We start from the raw sequence: 19,317 nt of genomic DNA, 5'->3' as shown, positions 1-19,317 counted from the left end.
TTTTGTCGCCCCCCGGTAACGTCTATATTTAGGAGTTGTCATAAATCCAGATGGATTGATTGACAGCTCCGACTGTCCCGAAGGCCCCGCCCCCTCTGCTCCGCTGACCGTGCAGGAGCAACTTATGCGTGGGAACAAAACTTCGTACATTTCGCTGAATTATTGCGATTTATGTGACATAACGTATTATAAACACATCACGTTTTCACTTAAAGCATATTAATGCGCACACAATGACGCGAGAGGAGGACCTGTTGCGGATTGCTAAAAAACTAGACAAGATGGTGTCTAGAAATAACATGGTGAGATCCTAATTTTGACGCAACGCTTCACGCTGTTTGTTTGTGCGATCTCTGTGCATGCTGCGTATGAATAACTCATGTAAACTTTTTTTGCATGTGTATTTATGCTGTTTTAGCCATGCTTCATTCAGATACAGGCGTGCACAAGCGTTGTTTAATTTGGTTGCAAGTATGAGAGAGACTGTAATGTGTGTGTAATAGGACTACAGAGACGCATATGTGACAACAGGTGTTGGTTGAGGATTGCGCAGATTTACTTTAGATTTATTCAGGGCAGCGAACGAGGACGAAAGTGTGATCAATAGACAGAGTTTTGTTGACATGTTTGTGTGTACGTTTTGTTAATACTTAACAGCATTGTATGTATTGGATTCCTCATAGTAAATGCACAAGGTCGAGGAGGCGGTGTGTGTTTTGGCCGACTCAAAATATTTTCAGGCGCACGGGCACAGAATTTAAAGGGACAGTTCATTCAAAAATGAAAATGAAACTTCTCTAGTAATTTACAAACTCTGATGTTTTTTCAGTATGCCTTACACACAGATGTGAAAGTGTAAATGTAAAAATGCCTAAGAGTTTTACAAGTGACACTAAGTTATTATAATGCAAAAATAAGTAAAATGCAATAAATAATATTAAGAACAACATTAATGCAATTATTATGTTATTAAATAATTGTTAAAATGCTAAAATAATTGTCTATCCCCTTGTCTGTATAGGACGGAGCTCTAGATGTTCTGAGAGAATTGAAAGATTTCAACATGACACTGAAGCTTCTTCAGGTTAGTCTGCTGGATCGGTTGTATTGACATACTTTATTGATTCCTTTAGGGGAATTATATAGCTGCAAAAAATAGATATTACAAACAGAATTCACACACAGTGTAATCAATATGGACAGTGCAAAACAAAATATTAAAAAGTAATACATTTGAAATGTAAAATTTTTTTGATTTGTAAGAAAGTAAAAGTGTAAGATTTTTAATGTTTTTAAATAAGTATCTTCTGCTCACCAAGCCTGCATTTATTTGATCCAAAGTAGCAAAGGAGCAAAAACAGTAAAAATACTGAAATATTAATCTATTTAAAATAACTGTTTTCTGTTTGAATATATTGTAAAATGTGATTTATTCCTGTGATTTCAAAACTGAATTTTTAGCATAGTTTTTTTTTAATGGTGTAGTGTATTTTACAAAAATAGCTTATTATTTCAGACAAATGCTGATCTTTGGATTTTTCTGTTCATTAAAAAATTCTGAAAAAATGTACTCAGCTGTTTTAAATATTGCTAATAACAATAATAATAAATGTTTCTTGAGCAGCAAATCAGCATATTAGAATGATTTCTGAAAGATCGTGTTGCACTAAATACTGGAGTAATGAAGCTGAAAAATTAGCTTTGATCACAGGAATAAATTACATTAAAAAATATATTAAAATAAAAAGCAGTTATTTTACATAGTAAAAATATTTCAGAATTTTACTGTTTTTGCTGTACTTCGGATCAAATAAATGCAGGCTTGGTGAGCAGAAGAGACTTTTTTAAAAAACATAAAAAATCTTATTGTTCAAAAACTTTTGACTGGGAGAGTAAATGCAGCTGCTCTTGTTAACATCACAGTAGGTATCTGATATCTTGTGCTTTTGTTTGTCTAACGTTCAAGATTTACTTTGTTCCAGGATACAAGAATTGGCATGTCTGTCAATGGAATAAGAAAACATTGCACAGACGAGGATGTTGTCAACTTGGCAAAGATTCTTATCAAAAACTGGAAGAAGCTTTTGGGTAGGGCAGTGTTTTAAAGAAATAATAAATATATAGTTTTTACATATATAGTTTTTTATTCTAGGCTTTATAAAATTATTAAAAGTTCAAAAAGGTTCATTCGAGACATGTGTCATTCACACATGTAGGATAATATAGTCAGGCTTAAAATGTAATGTTTTAATGTATTTATTCCTTTTTGTCTCAGAATCAGCTCAAAACCAAAAGTCTGAGAGGTCGAATGAGGTGAAGAATGGCAATCATGCAAGCAAGCCACCAGGGTCACCAAACAGAACCTCTCCTGAGAGACAGCCCAGGTATGTTTGCTGATAACAGAGTAAAACATGGAAGTATTCCAGACATAGCTTTTGTAAAACGTAATTGAAAGCACTGGAAATCTCTTCCTACAAACATACCAGAGGGCGGCCTATTTGTTACACTAACATTGATATATGCAAAAGGGGAAGTAAGCAAAGACTTGTTGTTTGCGTTATGAAGTATAACCTGTTTATCTCGTCAGTCCACGAAGGTCAACAACGGAAATTAAACCAGACTTAGACTCTAACAAGAAACTCGATGAAAAACACAGAAGAGAGAAGCGCGATGCAGAGCTCAGGAACGAAAAACGAGAAAGTGAGCAGAAAAAAGAAAAACAGCCTATTAACAATAAAAAGGAGCGAGAGAGGTGAGAAGACCCTGTGCTGTATAAAGCCCCTCTGACACTGCAAAACCATGCCATTGGATTGAGGAGTTTTATTTGCATTCTGTTTAGGAAAGATGCATTGAACAGTGGTCATATTCCTTCTCCAATGACGCATTCATCTCCGCCCCCCAAGTGTCCTCCGGCTGGGGAAGTGAAGAGGGAGAGGTTAGGGCTTGTTGCATGCGGTTGAAGCATGTGACTGTGGTTAGGAGGAAGCACTTACACCACATAACAAAACATGCAGCCATTCTGATTATCTAGAAAAAAATCAGTTTTTAAAGGTGACAGCAGATGCTCGTTTTTGACAAGTTGGTATGATTCTTTAAGGTCTTCATGAAATGTATGTAACATACTTTGGTTTTTTACCTTGTCAAAAACAACAATGTTCACAGCGACCCATTTCAGTGCATGTCTCTTTAAATGATAATGAGCTGCTGCTCACTCCACCCATCTTTTCCGTTTTTTGTGTATTTGGTGGTGTATTACCATCAAAAACAAAACTAATTCACTGCGTCTTTAGTGGCTCTGATGTTGGGAAAAAATGAAGACTCTTATGTTCACTTTTACGTCCAAATACAAAACATCTGCGTTGCTTACGAGACGTTGTCACTACAGCTGCTCAAACAAGAAGAAAATGGCGGACAGTGTACAACTGGCTGAGGGTGGAAATATGCTAATACAAGACAGTCCGTCAGCGGACGTGGGCGGGGCCTGAACAGTATGACATCATACTGCTCAGAAAATTAAAACAGCTGTGACTGTTTAGGTTTTTGGGGGATTAAAAAAAAGGGGTAAATGGATTTTTATCATTGTAGGATGGTTGTGTCCACACTGGAAAATCGCAACTTTTCATTTTCCGTCAGTCTTAGTACACAATGTAACTACAGAAGAGTTAAGTTTCAAATAGGAAAAATAGTTGGAAGTTGGAAAATGAGCCTATTTTCAAAAAAAGTGGAGTGTTCCTTAAGAATTTGACTTTTCAATTCATGTCCAACAGGATGTTGAATTAAATTTTAATTGAACATGAAGAGGAATCTACTGAATTAAAAAAAAAAATCAACACAGTCACAGAGGAATTTCATTGGTGACACAGCAAAACAAAAATAATTGCATGATTAATTTGTGACTAATTATGTCTGTTTTTTTTCACTGAATTGTAAAATACATGTTTACGCTAACTGATTAAGACATTCACTGCACTTCAGAAGTTTGGGGTGAGTAAGAGTCTCTTATGCTCAGGATTTGATTATTTATTTTAAATATATATTTTTTGTGACATTATAAATGTCTTTACTGTCATCTGATTAATTTAATGCATCCTTTCTGATTAAAACTATTAATTTCTTAAAAAAAATAAATGACTGACCCCAAAGTTTGAAAGGTAGTGCATCTCTATAGCTTAATATGTGAAACAACAAAGCAATTAACTAATGTCTTAACTAACTTAAGTCTTCGTTAAATTTGAATGTGCATCCTGTTTGCTAAATCAGTTCAAATTCAGGAATAAACTGAAAAAGTTGTACTCAGTTCTAAAAGGGATAGTTCTGATAAAATTCTGTCATGATTACTCACCCTCGTGTCATTTTTCAAACCCGTAAGACCTTCGTTCATCTGCAGAACACAAATTAAAATATTTTTGATGAAATCCGAGAGCTTTCCGTCCCTGCATAGACAGCAACGCAACTGACACGTTCAAGGCCCAGAAAGGTAGTAAGGACATTTTTAAAATAGTCCATGTGATGTCAGTGGTTCAACTGTAATTTTACAAAGCTATGAAAATACTTTTTGTGCACAAAGAAAACAAAAATAACGACAATTCAACAGTTTCTTCTTTTCCACATCACCGTCCTCTGCCATTATTGAGAGTACTACCTTTCTGTGCCTGGAAACATTTCAGTTCACTTGCTGTCTATGCAGGGTCAGAAAGCTGTCGGGTTTCATCAAAAATACCTTAATTTGTGTTCTGAAGATGAACGAAGTTCAGAATTTTCATTTTTGGGTGAACTATCCCTTGAATGGTGCATGACCATGTTTTTTTTTTTGCTTCTCTGGTTGTCCAGCGTACAAGTGGATACATGTAAGATGAATTTTCACTTTTGTTTAGGAAAGATGCTCCTGTTGATTTTTTCCCTCCTGCTTCGATCAATTCTCACCCTCCTCTAAGACGCTCATCAATAGATGTAAAGAGAGAGAGGTCAGAGCTTTTTGCATGCTTAGACATGTGTCAGTTAAGAAAATGTTATTAAAGTGCAAAAATCATGTGACATTGAAACCTGAAGTACTGGCTGCTGAAAATTCAGCTTTGCCATCGCAATAATAAATTACATTTTTTAAATATATTAAAATAGAATAGTTATTTTAAATTGTAATATTATTTGACAGTTTAACAGTTTATACTGTATTTTTGACTATTTTCAAAAATCTTACCAATGTCAAACTTTTGAACAGTAATTATATCAAGTTTAAATGTTAAATTTGAATGTTTGCATCTCTTGTACAGAAAAGACACTCAGGGTTCTTTACAGTCCCCTTCTCTTCAGTCTCATCCTCCTCATAAACGTCCCTTCATAGATGGAAAGAAAGAAAGGTCAGACATTGTGTTAGAAGCGCATGCAGTGTGTGACACTGCATTTGCTTTTATATACGCCGTCTCCATGTTGAATCAATATTGCAATCAGACTTTGCTTGTTGTCATGCAGGAGAGATGCACCTCATCCTCTTTTCCCTCTTCATCATCACCTTCATCCTCCACTTCCACTTCATCCTCCTCCTATTCCTATCCCTAAGCGTTCATCAGAGGTGAAGAAAGAAAGGTCAGGGATTGAACTCGAGAATGTGTTCAGAATTTATAATAATTGTATTAAATAGGGAGTCACCACCAAATATCTATCTTCACAGGAAAGATCCTCCTGAAACTTTACCTCCTCCTGCTCCTATACTTTCTTCTCCTCCTCCTCCTCTTCCTCCTCCTCCCAAACGTCCATCACTAGAAGAGCCCAAAGAAAGGTCTGAGCATCTTTCAGTTCAAGTCCTCTTTTGTGATAGTCATAAAAACCAGTCATAAGGGAGATTTATACATCATCTGAAAGCTGAATAAATAATAAATATGGTTTGTTAGCATAGAACAATATTTGGACGAGATACAACTATTTGAAAATCTGGAATCTGAAGGTGCAAAAAAAAATTTATATTGAGGAATTGCCTTCAGAGGTGTCCAAATGAAGTTCTTAGCAATGCATATTACTAATCAAAAATTAAGGTATATTTACAGTAGGAAATTTACAAAGTATCGTCATGGAATCTTTACTTAATATCCTAATGATTTTTGGCTTTTTAAAATCAGTAACTTTGACCCAAACAATGTATAGTTGGTTATTGCTACAAATATACCTGTGCTACTTAAAACTGGTCCAGGGTCACAAATAGCAGTTTTTGTTCTGAATTACTGATAAATTGAAAATTGTAAATTATAATTTGTAGTTCACTAGATGACCTAGTATGACACGGGCTCTTCAAGTTTCTCTTTGTAATGCCACATTTGAATTGTATATTTGTTGCCTAGGGCAAAAAAAGCACCTGATCCGAATGCCCCGCTTCCTCCTTTACCTTTTCATCTACATCCTCCTCAGAAACGCGAGATGAAAAAAGAGAGGTCAGGGCTTGGTGTGTTGTCTTTTTGAGTAAACAAAGTGCTGCCAGTCTTTCAGTCGCTGCAGCATCATTTTAGCATAACACCGTGTTCTAACCAAGCACGATGTTCCTTGTCTCATAAATAATCAGTGACTTTCTTTGCTTAGAAAAGAAACAGCTGAACCCAGCACTCCTCTTCCTCCTGTTCCCCTTCATCTTCAGCCTCCTACACCTACAAAGCGTCCCTCATTAGACACAAAGAAAGACAAAGAGAAAGAAAGGTTAGGGTCAGGCGAACTGAAAAGCACGTTGATATTAAAAGCTGTGCAGCTGTGTTTGTAATTAATGAAGAGTAACTAAAGCTGTTTTGCTATAGAAAAGACCCAGCAGACCCGAAGCGACGGACTTCTGAACACAATGAGAAAGATAGGTCAGAAGCATGATGAATACTAACCCTTGAACAAGACCATTGTTAAGTGAAATTAAGCTTGAGGTTGCAGTGTTCCGTGTTAACGTGTCAATGTTATTTATTTAAAGAGATAGTCCACCCAAAAATAATTTGGTTTTGACATCATTTACTCACCCTCATGTTGTTTCAAACCTGTATGACTCACTTTCTTCTGTGGAACATAAAGGGAACATCTTGAACAATGCAGAGAAGCTCATATAGGTTTGGAATGGGGTGATGACAGAACATTTTTGAGTGAACTATCCTCAAATTTATTTTGAGTTAAGTTCTTACATGGCTTGTGGTGAATGGTCACCATCCGATAGTGCTGAGACAATGCTTCTTTTTCAGAAAAGACACAAGAGACAGTAAACCACTCAAAAGGCCATCAATGAAGATCAAGATTGAGAGGTTCGAACAGATGTTTTGCAACAGAGTGAAGGCAGAGGGCAGCAGAAGTGCATGCATTGTTCCCGTTTTGTCTTGGGTGTTTGAGGATGGTGGTGATTTGCAAGATTTTGTGTTCATTAAAACAAAACAAATTGTCACCTTTATTCCACATTCTACTTTTGATTCTAGAAAAGACTCCACAGATTCCAAAAAGCTCCATTCTAGAAAACTCAGCCTGGATGGACGGAGAGACAGGTCTGCTTATGCATCACTCATCATTAAATATGCTTGAAGTGTGACATTCTCAGGTCAAAGAAAATCAGACATTTGTTTTACTTTTTTTACTGTAGTAGGGACTCTACTGACTCCAAGTCAAGCCATCATGTTTTGAAACGACAATCAAGTGAGCCGAAAATGGAGAGGTAACCTGTTACAGTTATGCAGCTGGTTTTGTAATGCAGCAGTAAAGTAGCTTATTGTTCTTTTTACAAAGGTAAATGCATCTCATTTATGCTTTGCACAGGTTGTTTACTGTAAACTCTCATGTCTTATTTCTCCAGGAGAGATTCTACCAACTCAAGGTCTGGCAGCTCACCTCAGGCCAAGAAATCGAGTGAAAGGCAAGAACTATTTTTACAGTAGCCACATTTAGCTGTGACCATCATGCCATATGGCTTTATTATTGTTCAGGGAGTTCTCTGCCAATGGTGACATTATGTTCTTGGTCTCATTCTTTTGGATGGGCTTAGATATACTTAAAATTCTGCCTGCTTCGTGTCCCAATTGTGAGTCACCATAAGATACATTCAAATGATCAACAAAATGTCTGAATTGCAAGATATAAACTTGAAATTCTGACTTTTTTTCTCAGAATTGCGTGATATAAACTCACAACTGCGAGAAAATGTCAGACTTGCAACTTTTTTCTTGGAACTATGAGTTTACATCTCAAAATTCTGACTTTTGTTTTGCAATTGTAAGGTTATATTTCGCAGTCCTGACTTTTTTCTCAGAATTGCATGACAGACTCGCAATTTTGAGTTATAAAACAAGAATTGCGATATATAAACTTGCAGTTGTTTTTTTTTTCTCAGAACTGCGTGATATAAATTCAGTTGTGAGAAATAAAGTCAGAATTGTGACCTTTTTTCACAAATGCAGTTTGTATCTCACAATTCTGACTTTTTTCTTGCAATTGCGAGTTTATATTTCACAATTCAAACTTTTTCTCACAGTACTGACATTTTTTTCGCAGATTTATGAGATATAGTCACAATTGCGAGTTATAAAGTGTAAAAAAAATGACTGATATGTTCTCAGAATTGTGAGTTTATGTCTCACAATTCTGACTTAATAACTCACAATTGCGTGTTATAAAATCATAATTGTGAGATATAAAATCGCAGTTGTAAGGGAAAAAGTCACAATGGCAAGCTATAAAGTTTATGTTGCAGTTCTCACTTTATTTCTCAGAAATGTGATTTTATATCTCCCAATTATGACTTTCTTATGAGTTTATATCTCGCAGTTCTGACTTTTTAACTCACTATTGCGAGTTTATATCTCACAATTCTAACTTACTAACTTGCAATTCTGAGAAAAAAGTCAGAATTGTGAGTTTATATCTTGCAATTCTGACTTTTTAACTCGCAACTGCCGGTTTATCCCCAGTTTCATAATCAAGGCTTAAGCCTAGTCCTAGCCTAAAATGTAAGTCTGAGCTGTTTCAACTGAAAGAAACTTGCACTGACTGATATTAAAATATATCAGTGCCTTTGTTTTGTCTTTAGATGCACACCAGTAATGTTTTTTTCTAAGGTTCATTTCTAAATGAATACAATTTCGCTAAATATCGAATATGTTTAATTATCCGCCAACTGGATGTTGTCTGAAGCTAAAAAAATAAGAGTCTGTGTCCATCATATATGACTTGATTTTCTGTAATCTGTCATCTCCAACTGAGCAAAATCTGCAGACTTTGGCATCTGGAGTTCACTCTTCCAGACTGTAAATCAGACATACACTACCGTTCAAAAGTTTGGGGTCAGTACATTTTTATTGTTTCTTTTTTTTTTTTAAGAAATTAGTACTTTTATTCACCAAGGATGTATTAAGTTAATAATTAAAAGTTTATTAAAAGTTAATAATAAATAATTTACATTGTTATAAAATATTTATATTTTGAATAAACACTGTACTTTTTAAACTTGTTATTCATGAAAGAATCCTGAAAAAAAAATCACAGGTTCCAAAAAATATTTGGCAGCACAACTGTTGATATTATCCAACACTGATCATTCTAATAATAAATCCGCATATTAGAATGATTTCTGAAGGATCATGTGACACTTAAGACTGGAGTAACAGCTGATAAAAATTCAGCTTTTCATCACAGGAATAAATTCTATTTTAAAGTATGTTAAAATAAAAAACATTATTTTATATTGTAAAAACGTTTTGCAATATTACTGTTTTTTTTTCTATATTTTTAATTAAATAAATGCAGCCTTGATGAGCATAAGAGACTTCTTTAAAGACTATTACAAGTCTTACTGACCCCAAACTTTTGAACGGTAGTGTATATCTGCTCAAAAGTCATGCAGTGTTATCCAGCTTTGTGTATAAATGAAATATAATTCTCAGTTCCTGTTTTAACTGAAAGCCCATTTGTCACATGGCATTAGAGAACTAAAGACTCCTTCTTGTTTTCCCCATACAGCAAGAGTAAACCAGAGACCCCAAAGACACCCACAACACCCACAAGCCCCCTCTCCCCATCGTTTAGCTCCAGTGTGGGTCCTTTATCTCCTCGCCTGCAAACCGGGGATTCCATCAGGGACAAATGCATCGAAATGCTGGCCGCTGCACTACGTACAGATGGTACGCAAAAACAAACAATGACAAACATTTCACACCCACACAGACATGCTGACATGCATCGTTTGGATGCTGATTATTGTGCAAATGATACTCACAATATGCTTTTCCTCTTTAGATGACTACAAAGACTATGGGACAAACTGCGAGGGCATGGCGGCAGAAATCGAGGATTATATCCTTAGTAAACATATGTGTTGACTAAGTGCAAAATCCTCTTGAAAATATTGTTTAATATTCGCAAGTTGATCTCCTTAACTGTTTTTCTCTGGCCACATATCTACCAGGAGATAAAAGCCACAGACATGAAATACAAGAACAGAGTCCGCAGTCGCATAAGTAACCTCAAAGATCCCAAAAATCCCAATCTGCGTAAAAATGTCTTAGCTGGAGCCATCGAGTTGAGCCGCATCGCCATCATGTCTGCTGAGGTAGACTGCATATTTTGGACCACTTAAATAATTTAATAAAAAAATAAACAAATATGTATTACAAGTTTAAATGTGGTGTTTAGCGAAAAGAGAAAAAAAAATCTGTAAAATCTTTTTAATCAGTAAAAAAAAAAAAAATAATGGCTTTAAAGATTTTTAAATCAATATTTGTCTTGTTTTCCAGTAAAAACATTTAAACTTCCTTAAAAAATGGTCAAATATAATAATAATTATAAAATATAAACATACTTTTGTAAGAATTGTTTTCATAGATTATACACTACATGTTTGTTATTTTTGCTAAGTCACTTATGCTTACCAAAGCTGCATTCATTTTTTTTTTTTTAAATACAGTAAAAACAATACATTTTACATTAATAACATACATCCTGTGATGGCTAAGCTGAATTTTCAGCAGCCATTACTCACGTTATTCTTAAAACCTATTACTTAATCTTAAGTGATCTTTCAGAAATCATTTAAATATGCTTATTTGTGACTCTGGAACACAAAACCAGTCATAAGAGTCAATTTTTTAGATCAATTGAGATTTATACATCATCTGAAAGTTGAATAAATAAGCTTGCCATTGATGTATGGTTTGTTAGGACAACATTTGGCCGAGATACAACTATTTGAAAATCTGGAATCTGAGGGTGCAAATAAATATCAGAATATTGAGAAAATTGCCTCTAAAGTTTTCCAAATGAAGTTCTTAGCAATGCATATTACTAATCAAAAGTTCTGTTTTGATATATTTACAGTAGAACATTTACAAAATATGGAACATGATCTTTACTTAATGTCCTAAAGATTTTTGGCATAAAAGAAAAATCAATCATTTTGACCCATACAGTGTGTTTTTGGCTGTTGCTACAAATATTCCTATGCTACTTAAGACTGGTTTTGGATTTTTATTGGGAATGAAGACAACTATTTGTTTGCAGTGCAATGTTGCAAAAGTCAGCTTTTGAAATTGTGTTGTCAAACAGACATCTTTCATCCAAGAGGATGATATATCTGAATCCAGTGCAGTATACAAATGAACACTATGTTCTTGCTGTTGTAGGAGATGGCTAGTGATGAGCTGAAACAGTTGAGGAACGTGTTGACCCAGGAGGCCATCCGAGAACATCAGATGGCAAAGACTGGAGGAACCACCACTGACCTGCTGCAGTGTGGCAAGTGCAAGAAGAAAAACTGCACCTACAACCAGGTACATCAATGAAACTTATGCATTCTAAATATGTAGAGCTAATAATCATAAGAACCTAGAAGAGTGACTAATCACAGTCTGAGTAATGCATTCTTTAAAAAGGTCTTTCAGGTTGTTCCCTTTGGAAGAAAAACTTTGAAAGAGTCCTCTTGAGCAGATTTTGCAAAGAACCCTCTTGAACCATTAAATGAACCTGTGGTCATTTAAAGAAAATTCTTGCAAAAAAGTTTGTAACAAGAACTGTTTCTTATCAAAAGGAAATGAAATGTGCTTATGAACTAATACCTACTTCCATTTTTTTGTTTTGCTTGTCATTCTTTCATTTGTTGTGAAAATATACTGATGAATACTTGTACTTTCACAGGTGCAAACCCGCAGTGCTGATGAACCAATGACCACCTTTGTGTTGTGCAATGAATGCGGTAATCGCTGGAAGGTTAGAAAAATATATTTTATCTTATTATGTATTTGCTATGTACACTGCCGTTTAAAAGTTTGGGATCAGTGTGATTTTTAATGTTTTTAAAGAGGTCTCTTATGCTCATCAAGGCTGCATTTATTTGATTAAAAATACAGAAAAAACAGTACTATTGTGAAATATTATTACAATTTAAAATAACAGTGTTCTATTTTAGTATACTTTAAAATATAATTTATTCCTGTCGTCAACCTGAATTTTCATCAGCCAGTACTCCAGTCTTCAGTGTCACATGATCTTTCAGAAATCATTCTAATTTATGATTAGATTGAAAACTGTTTTTGCTGCAGTAGAATCTTTTTGGAACCTGTGGAATCAGCATATTTGTGTTTGCACTGAGGGGAGCTTCAAAGATATCTGACGAATCCATCCATAAACAAAGTGTAGAGAGAGTGTAAATAAGAGATTCATTGTGCAGTGTAGAAAGCTTTGTTGATTATAATGGAACTTGTGAGAGTTGACAGCTTTTAATAATTTTTAAGGGACTTTGTAAATAAGATATTGATTAAATACAACAGTTAAATAAACAAGAAGTTAATATTAAGTGACTTACATTGTCTGACTATAACACTGTTGCTTGATTTTGAAATCTCCATTCAAACAAAGCGGTGTTTCGTTTATGAACGAACGTGCGTTTTAAATGAATCTAGTGAGTCAATGATTCAATTTCCCATTCATAGAGACATAAAAAGATTCTTTATTCCTGAATGAATCAGCTGTTTGAACGAATCAAATGAACTAGATGATTCAGCAATTAAATCGGTGACTTGCCGCCACCTACTGGCAAATTTTGTTTCATTTTTAAAGTATCTTTTCAGTTATTTAAATCAGTTAATATTTCTGTATTCAAAATTTTATATTAAAACATTAATCTCAACATGAATTTCTTAATTTAATTGCACTCATGCCACCTCTGAGCCTCATTAAACATAAAAATAAACCTACAAGCCACTTTTGTGTTCTTCTATGCCACCTCGGTAGTACAAATTAATTTTGTTAATACTGATTTCATTTGATTGGTAACTTATTCTTATTCTACTTGTTCTTATTCTGTTGTTTTAATTAAAAATTTTAAAAAGCTTAAAAAATGTAATTAAAAAAAATGACAAAAGATAACATACTTTTAATAAAGTTTAAAAAAATGTCATTACAAGGGTAAAAACAAAATTCCCTGTAAATCATTTTAAGGAGTCAAATGTCACCTCAAATGTAAAGGCTAATTTTTCATCAGATTTTTTGATTATTGATTAGAAGTGCTCCTAAGATTTTGACTGTGTTCCTAAAAAAAAGGTAAGCATAGATGCTGATAAATGCTGTTCTTTTTTAACTATTTACTTATCAAAGAATCCTGAAAAAGGTATCACAGGTTCCAAAAAAATATTAAGTAGCACTGTTTCCAAAATTGATAACTGATTATCAAATCAGTATATTAGAATGATTTTTGAAGGATTGTATGATACTGAAGACTGCAGTAATGTCTGATTAAAATGCATTAGTTTTTATGTATGGGAATTTTTTCCCTTGCATGAAAGGAAAAAAAATAATTATAAATAGTATTAAAACAGAAAAGCGTTACTTTAAATTATAATAATATTTCACAATTATACTGTTTTTTTGAACAAAGAAATGCAGCCTTGGTGAACTTGATTCCAAACTTTTGAACGGCAGTGTATTTATAATAGCAACACAAGTAAGTAACACTATAATATTTATTTTTCTAGTTCTGCTAACCTGAAGCTGGAACTCCAAGAATAATGACCATATTGGCTTCCTCATCTTTTATTATTTTTTTTTTTTAAATTTGGAAGAGAAAGTAATGTAATGTCCTATTCTTTCAGCAAATGGCCCTGAATTTATAATATGTAAATTAAATCTTTAACTTTTACAGAGGAACACAACATAGCAAAGTGTGTGTTCTGTTTCTTCATAATTGAAGTGAAATTAATTACCTAGGTAAATGTAAATCTGTTTCAATTGTACGCTTTTATACTGTTTTATGAAATGCCAGAATTAATTTTTTTACTTGATTAATCATGCAGAATCTTATTAAGGGTCAGATGTTAAAAAATAAAGAATGACATTTAAATTAAAAAATTTTAAATGTAATATATGAAGAGAAATCTAATACTTTTATTTTCAATAATTCTTTTAAATGGATCTAAACTTTTTTTTTTATTAAGGTGACAAAATATTGTAGAGAAAAAATGCAAAAACTTGGTTTAATTCAAATAATAAATGTAATGTTGATTTGAATAAATTGCAACATTGACTTTTTTGCAGTATTTTCTGCAGTGTTCAGGCACAGCCACTGCTGTCCAAAGCTCGTCAAATATGCTTGGCCTCTGTTCAGTCAGGTGTGACTGCGCTTGTCAACCTGCCAACCCTGTGAAAGCAGAAAATCCCACACATGTAGACAACACACTTTCTCACACACACACCTGCACACAAACAAACACTCAGAGAAGTAATGAGATGCAGAACTGCAGTGCTGATTGAATCAACAGCTCCACATCATGCTGTGAAATTCTCAAAAATACAGAGCGATTTAGTGTTGGATTAAATTGTCCGTCTTTATTATTCTGTAGACAGTTATACTGCCGACATATGTAAATCAAATACATTTCTGATGGAATCCACTGGCGCAGTTGCTCACGTTATTCTTAAAACCTAAATTATAGTCCCTATTGTTTTACAACAGAAATAAATTATTGTTGTACCCTCTGACTCACATAAATGAAGACTAACAGTTTGAGTGAGAGCCATTTTTCCTTGTCTTGTGGGAAATTTATTTCATTGGTATGTCAGTCCGCCCCGTGCGTCGTTATTCATGGGCATTTCCTACTGACGCACTTCTAGCCGAGCTAATGATGCCCCTGTCACTATATTTTGGGTTTAATAAGTACCCTGTTCGCTGCTTTCCTCAATGCACCGTGTTTGAAACGAGATGAGTAACTCTGTGTGAAATTATCCCTTTTAGCTGTGAATCTTCACTCAAGTTTCATTACTCAGTTTACCAGGGTGCCCACTCATTACAAGGGAATGGAATTAAAGGCTGTTAATGGATGTTCCGCTTCTGACAGCATTTCCTGTGGTAAAAAGGAAATGCCATTGAGTGGATGGCATGAAGCAGTGGATAACTATGCCAGCGCTGTGCGGTGTTCAGCTTCTCAGAAAGCTGAAGTTATTTCTCTCAGGCTTGAGCAGATAATTGGATGCCCTGCAGGTAAGAGAGCTCCTTAGTCATTTTGATGCTTTGATTCATATTACAGTTTTGGTATACACGGAGAGCCATGGGTATTGCTGTATAAGCACCAGGAACTAAAAATGCAAATGAATACAAAAACAGATCAAGGGAAGATTAAAAAATGCAAATTGACATTGACACCTCACGTGCGCACACAAAAATTGGTGTTGGATTTACTGGTGTATAATTTTCACGCAGTTTTCACTACAATTTTCAACTACAGAAAATTACGGAGATACAAGTAACTCAATGAATTAAACATGAAATTTTGAAGTAGGAAAAATTTAAACAGTTTTTTAGAACAATAATCTTTATTTTGTTTACAACTGAGAGTTAATTATTTATTTTCTATTTTTTCTCATGCATGTTTTTTCGTTCAAAGGCAACAACTGTAGTGGTAATTACCTAATAAAAAATTATACAATTAAAAATTATAATACTGTAACAGAGTGTTTTCACGACGCGCCATCAATCAGCCATATTGGCAGCACTGAACGTAAACAGTGCCACTGAACTAAACGTAACTTGCATGTTTTGCTGATTATTGCTGCTGAAAATGATCAATTATTGTCATGTCTTGGGCTGTATTAATTGGTCAGACAAGGAAAAATATTTGGAGTACTATAGACTACCAAAAGTTATATAAAAAAAAATCGAGGAGAAGAGTGCAAAAAAGGGTTGAGAAACAAAAGGTGTTTGTGGTTGGCCAAACTGAACCAGGATTTCCAGGGCAAGAATCTTTAATACATTTGTGTTCGTTTTTATCATTTACCTGAATGTGAAATATTAGGCTAATATCTTAATTAATACTGCTTGTACGTATCTTTACCACCTATTAATTTAAGTTTGTCAAAATATCGGACACTTTCCTGCAAAGTCCTTCTCTATATAATTTAGCAGCTTCCATGCATATTTTTCTGTGGTTTAGACAGCATAAATGGGCAAAACAATGTACACTGCCCTCCAAAAGTTTGGAAACACCCCTGGCAAGTGTGTGGTTTTGGATGATATCAGCATAAATCCTTATCATTTTTTGGTGCAAATACATTAAAGTAACGTGACATTTTCATTAAAGACCAGCAATAATAATTTTCATTTTGCTTACATAATAATGGCAATACATACATGTCAAAGTCAGACATGTCCCTTTGCCAGCTGTGATGCCTGGTTACTGGTTTAAACTTGGCCCAGGCTTTTAAAAGATGTTTGGGTCAGCACACCTTAATAGCTTCAACAGTTGATTGCAATTAAGTTTAGAATACAATGAATTTAGGCCCAGATTATGCAGAGCCGTAATAGCTGCTAATGGTGGATATTTTGATGATTCGAAAATTTAAGGTTTTTCTATGTATACACTGTTTATGTAATAAAATATGTTTTTGTAGTTTGTGTTGTCCCTTATCAGTGCAAAATTATCACAAATTAAAAAGGATTTGTGCCAATATCGCCCAAAACCCCACTTTTCTAGGGCGTTTCCAAACTTTTGGAGGGCAGTGTATTCAGTAGTACATTAGCCATAAAATCCCCACTATTGTTTACATCCGAGTATCTCCAGTATGGCCGTAACTGTCCAAACCATGACATAAGTGCAAACCTTCTTTATTGTTTTTTGCCTTGTTTCTAGCCAGATTGTTTTCCTACATTGTAATGAACTGTAATGAACTTTAAAAATCAGAGCTGTCACAATTCCTCAGTTCAGTTTTTTAAAAATCCTCGATTGCATTTTGCCCATGTCAAGTAAACGGCACCTGATGTGGTGCATTCCACGTGCTGGAATCCATGCAACGCATTATTAGACTGTTTTTAAAGGTTGCATAATATATATCAAACTTGTTTAAAAATTATAATAAAGCATAATGCTATTGTGAACTCACAAATGCTCCTATTCAATTAGATAAATATATGCAATGCAGGCTTTATATATGCACTTAATTATTTGCATGTACACTCAGAGCAGTGTTGCCAAGACCACGATTTTACTGTGGCTATTTTAACACTATTGCCGCTGGTTGTTTTCATGTCCGCAGTTTGAAGCGACCCCTAAAACATGATGTTTAGCCCCTGAAATGCTCATTTTACCAGGGGAACCATGCCAAAAAGTCTATTTCTCCCCCAAGAACAGTATTGCCAAGTTTTGCCAAAATTGGGCTATTTTAACACTGTTGCCACGGTTTTTTTTCATGTCCACAAGTTGAAGCGACCTCAATATTTAGCCCCTGAAATGCTAATTTTACCAGGGGAACCCCGCCAAAAAAAGTGTATTTCACCCCTCAGAATAGTGTTGCCAAGTCCGCAATTTTACAGTGGAATTGGGCTATTTTAAAATTGTTGCCGATGCTAATTTTGAAATGCTAATTTTACCAGGGGAACCCCATCAAAAACTTGTATTTCATCCCCCAGAACCGGGGGACCCCCCTTTGAAACAACTGGGCTAGTTTGGAGTAGCAATTGTGCAGGTTTTGCTGTGAAAACCTGGCAACCCTGCCCCAGAGCATGATTCATACTGGGGAAACCCCCTTCGAAACTAGTGGGCTAGTTTTGGGTTAGTTTTGAGTAGCAATTGGGCGTTTTTTGTAAAAAAAACCTGGCAACCCTGGCTCAGAGCGGCTCCATTCACAATAAATGCTGCTCCACACAAATTGTTAACATCTACATGTGTAGAGCGTCTTAAACGCTATCTTTGCATATGCTGTGAGTTTAGGTTTATTATAACATTCATCTGGGAACAAAGTGTGCAATTTCATCAGATTTGTAAGGTAAATCATTTATAAACTTAATATGCTAACTGTTTATCCAGATTTCAAAATAAAAGATTAAACCTTCACTCTGAGTTTACATGTTTTGATGTCCACATATTACATATACATATTACATACATATTACAGTGGCTGTAGCATTTCTGTTGTAGAGAAATGGCCAAATATTAAAAATTAAGTGGACATTTGTATTAAATGTTGTTTAGTCACTATTAAACAAGGATTAGATTGTGCACTAAAGTATAAAAAGAATCATCAGGCCGTTGACGCCTTTTGCAGTCATGTTATAATGTGTAATGTATATTAGCCCTGTTGTTTATAATACATTATGTATTTTAATAATTTTGTTCAATAAAACCATATGATTACTTGCTTTTGATACTTTGATATTATTGCCTCTTTGCTATATGTATTTTAATTCATTTTAAAGATTGTTGTTCACTTAGGTCTATTTTATTATCACAAAAAATTAATTACAATTACAGAATGCTCGACCGACTTGATTACTAAAATAATAATTTGTGACGGCCCTAATTCAAATTAATATAGAATATGTACATTTTATTTTTTGTTGAAAAGCTGTGCAATAAGTAGGACCGACAGTTAGTCAAAACACTGTTAAAAAAAATCCTGTTGTTTTTACAGAATAAAACTGGCAGCTGTGGTTGCCAGAATACTTATAAAATGTAAATAACTTTACAGGACAATCTGTAAATTTTGCATAAAACTTATAAAACCAAAAAGTAAATCCAACAGCCAATTTCTGCTGAATTAGCATATGTACATGATACTAATACTAAAATCTTGATACTTTAACATACTGACAACCACCATAAAAAACACAGATGGTAAAGAGAAAGACACACCATGAATCAAATTTTATCACGAGTAGCTATTCCCCAAGGTTCTTTAGCCTTGTGGCAATGAAATAAACAAACGATAAAAAGCATTTACAAAAATATGTCCAAAAATCCCCATAGCGCACACACAACCTATCCTAGCTGTAGAGCTCTAGCCCCCTTGCTGAGGATGAAGTGAGTCAGCTGTTCCCATGACAACCACATTTCACTGAGAGAA

The 19,317-nt window shown here is 34.5% G+C and overlaps 1 protein-coding gene across 17 annotated transcripts; it reads left to right on the top strand.

Moving 5' to 3' along the window:
• The first annotated feature begins 84 nt into the window (after window positions 1-84).
• tcea3 (transcription elongation factor A (SII), 3) lies at window positions 85-14,040 on the top strand. 17 transcript variants are annotated; one of them, XM_051131125.1, is made up of 24 exons: window positions 85-302; window positions 1,022-1,084; window positions 1,983-2,088; window positions 2,276-2,384; window positions 2,588-2,752; window positions 2,840-2,935; window positions 3,958-3,984; window positions 4,875-4,964; window positions 5,271-5,357; window positions 5,470-5,583; window positions 5,669-5,776; window positions 6,333-6,422; window positions 6,568-6,681; window positions 6,777-6,830; window positions 7,200-7,259; window positions 7,428-7,493; window positions 7,592-7,660; window positions 7,799-7,858; window positions 9,958-10,118; window positions 10,234-10,295; window positions 10,397-10,546; window positions 11,616-11,762; window positions 12,127-12,198; window positions 13,962-14,040. In XM_051131125.1, the coding sequence occupies exons 1-24, from the start codon at window positions 234-236 to the stop codon at window positions 13,968-13,970; spliced, it is 2,148 nt and encodes a 715-aa protein (XP_050987082.1). In that variant the 5' UTR covers window positions 85-233; the 3' UTR covers window positions 13,971-14,040. The 17 variants fall into 17 exon arrangements, with proteins under 17 accessions (XP_050987082.1, XP_050987081.1, XP_050987083.1 ...); XM_051131124.1 differs by having other exon boundaries at window positions 7,589-7,660; XM_051131126.1 differs by lacking the exon at window positions 3,958-3,984 and having other exon boundaries at window positions 7,589-7,660.
• The last annotated feature ends 5,277 nt before the right edge of the window (window positions 14,041-19,317 follow it).

Source organism: Labeo rohita, chromosome 16, assembly GCF_022985175.1.
Source record: "Labeo rohita strain BAU-BD-2019 chromosome 16, IGBB_LRoh.1.0, whole genome shotgun sequence".
Lineage (NCBI taxonomy): Eukaryota > Metazoa > Chordata > Actinopteri > Cypriniformes > Cyprinidae > Labeo > Labeo rohita.
Note: the sequence above shows the minus strand (reverse complement) of the source record. Positions and strands in the feature narration are given on the sequence as shown.

Excerpts from the sequence above, each read along its gene's own strand:
- tcea3 (XM_051131124.1), top strand. The coding sequence starts at position 234 with ATGACGCGAGAGGAGGACCTGTTGCGGATTGCTAAAAAACTAGACAAG. Across the intron at positions 5,777-6,332 it reads CTAGAAGAGCCCAAAGAAAG|GGCAAAAAAAGCACCTGATC; the intron begins GTCTGAGCATCT and ends TTTGTTGCCTAG. Across the intron at positions 7,661-7,798 it reads AGTGAGCCGAAAATGGAGAG|GAGAGATTCTACCAACTCAA; the intron begins GTAACCTGTTAC and ends TTATTTCTCCAG.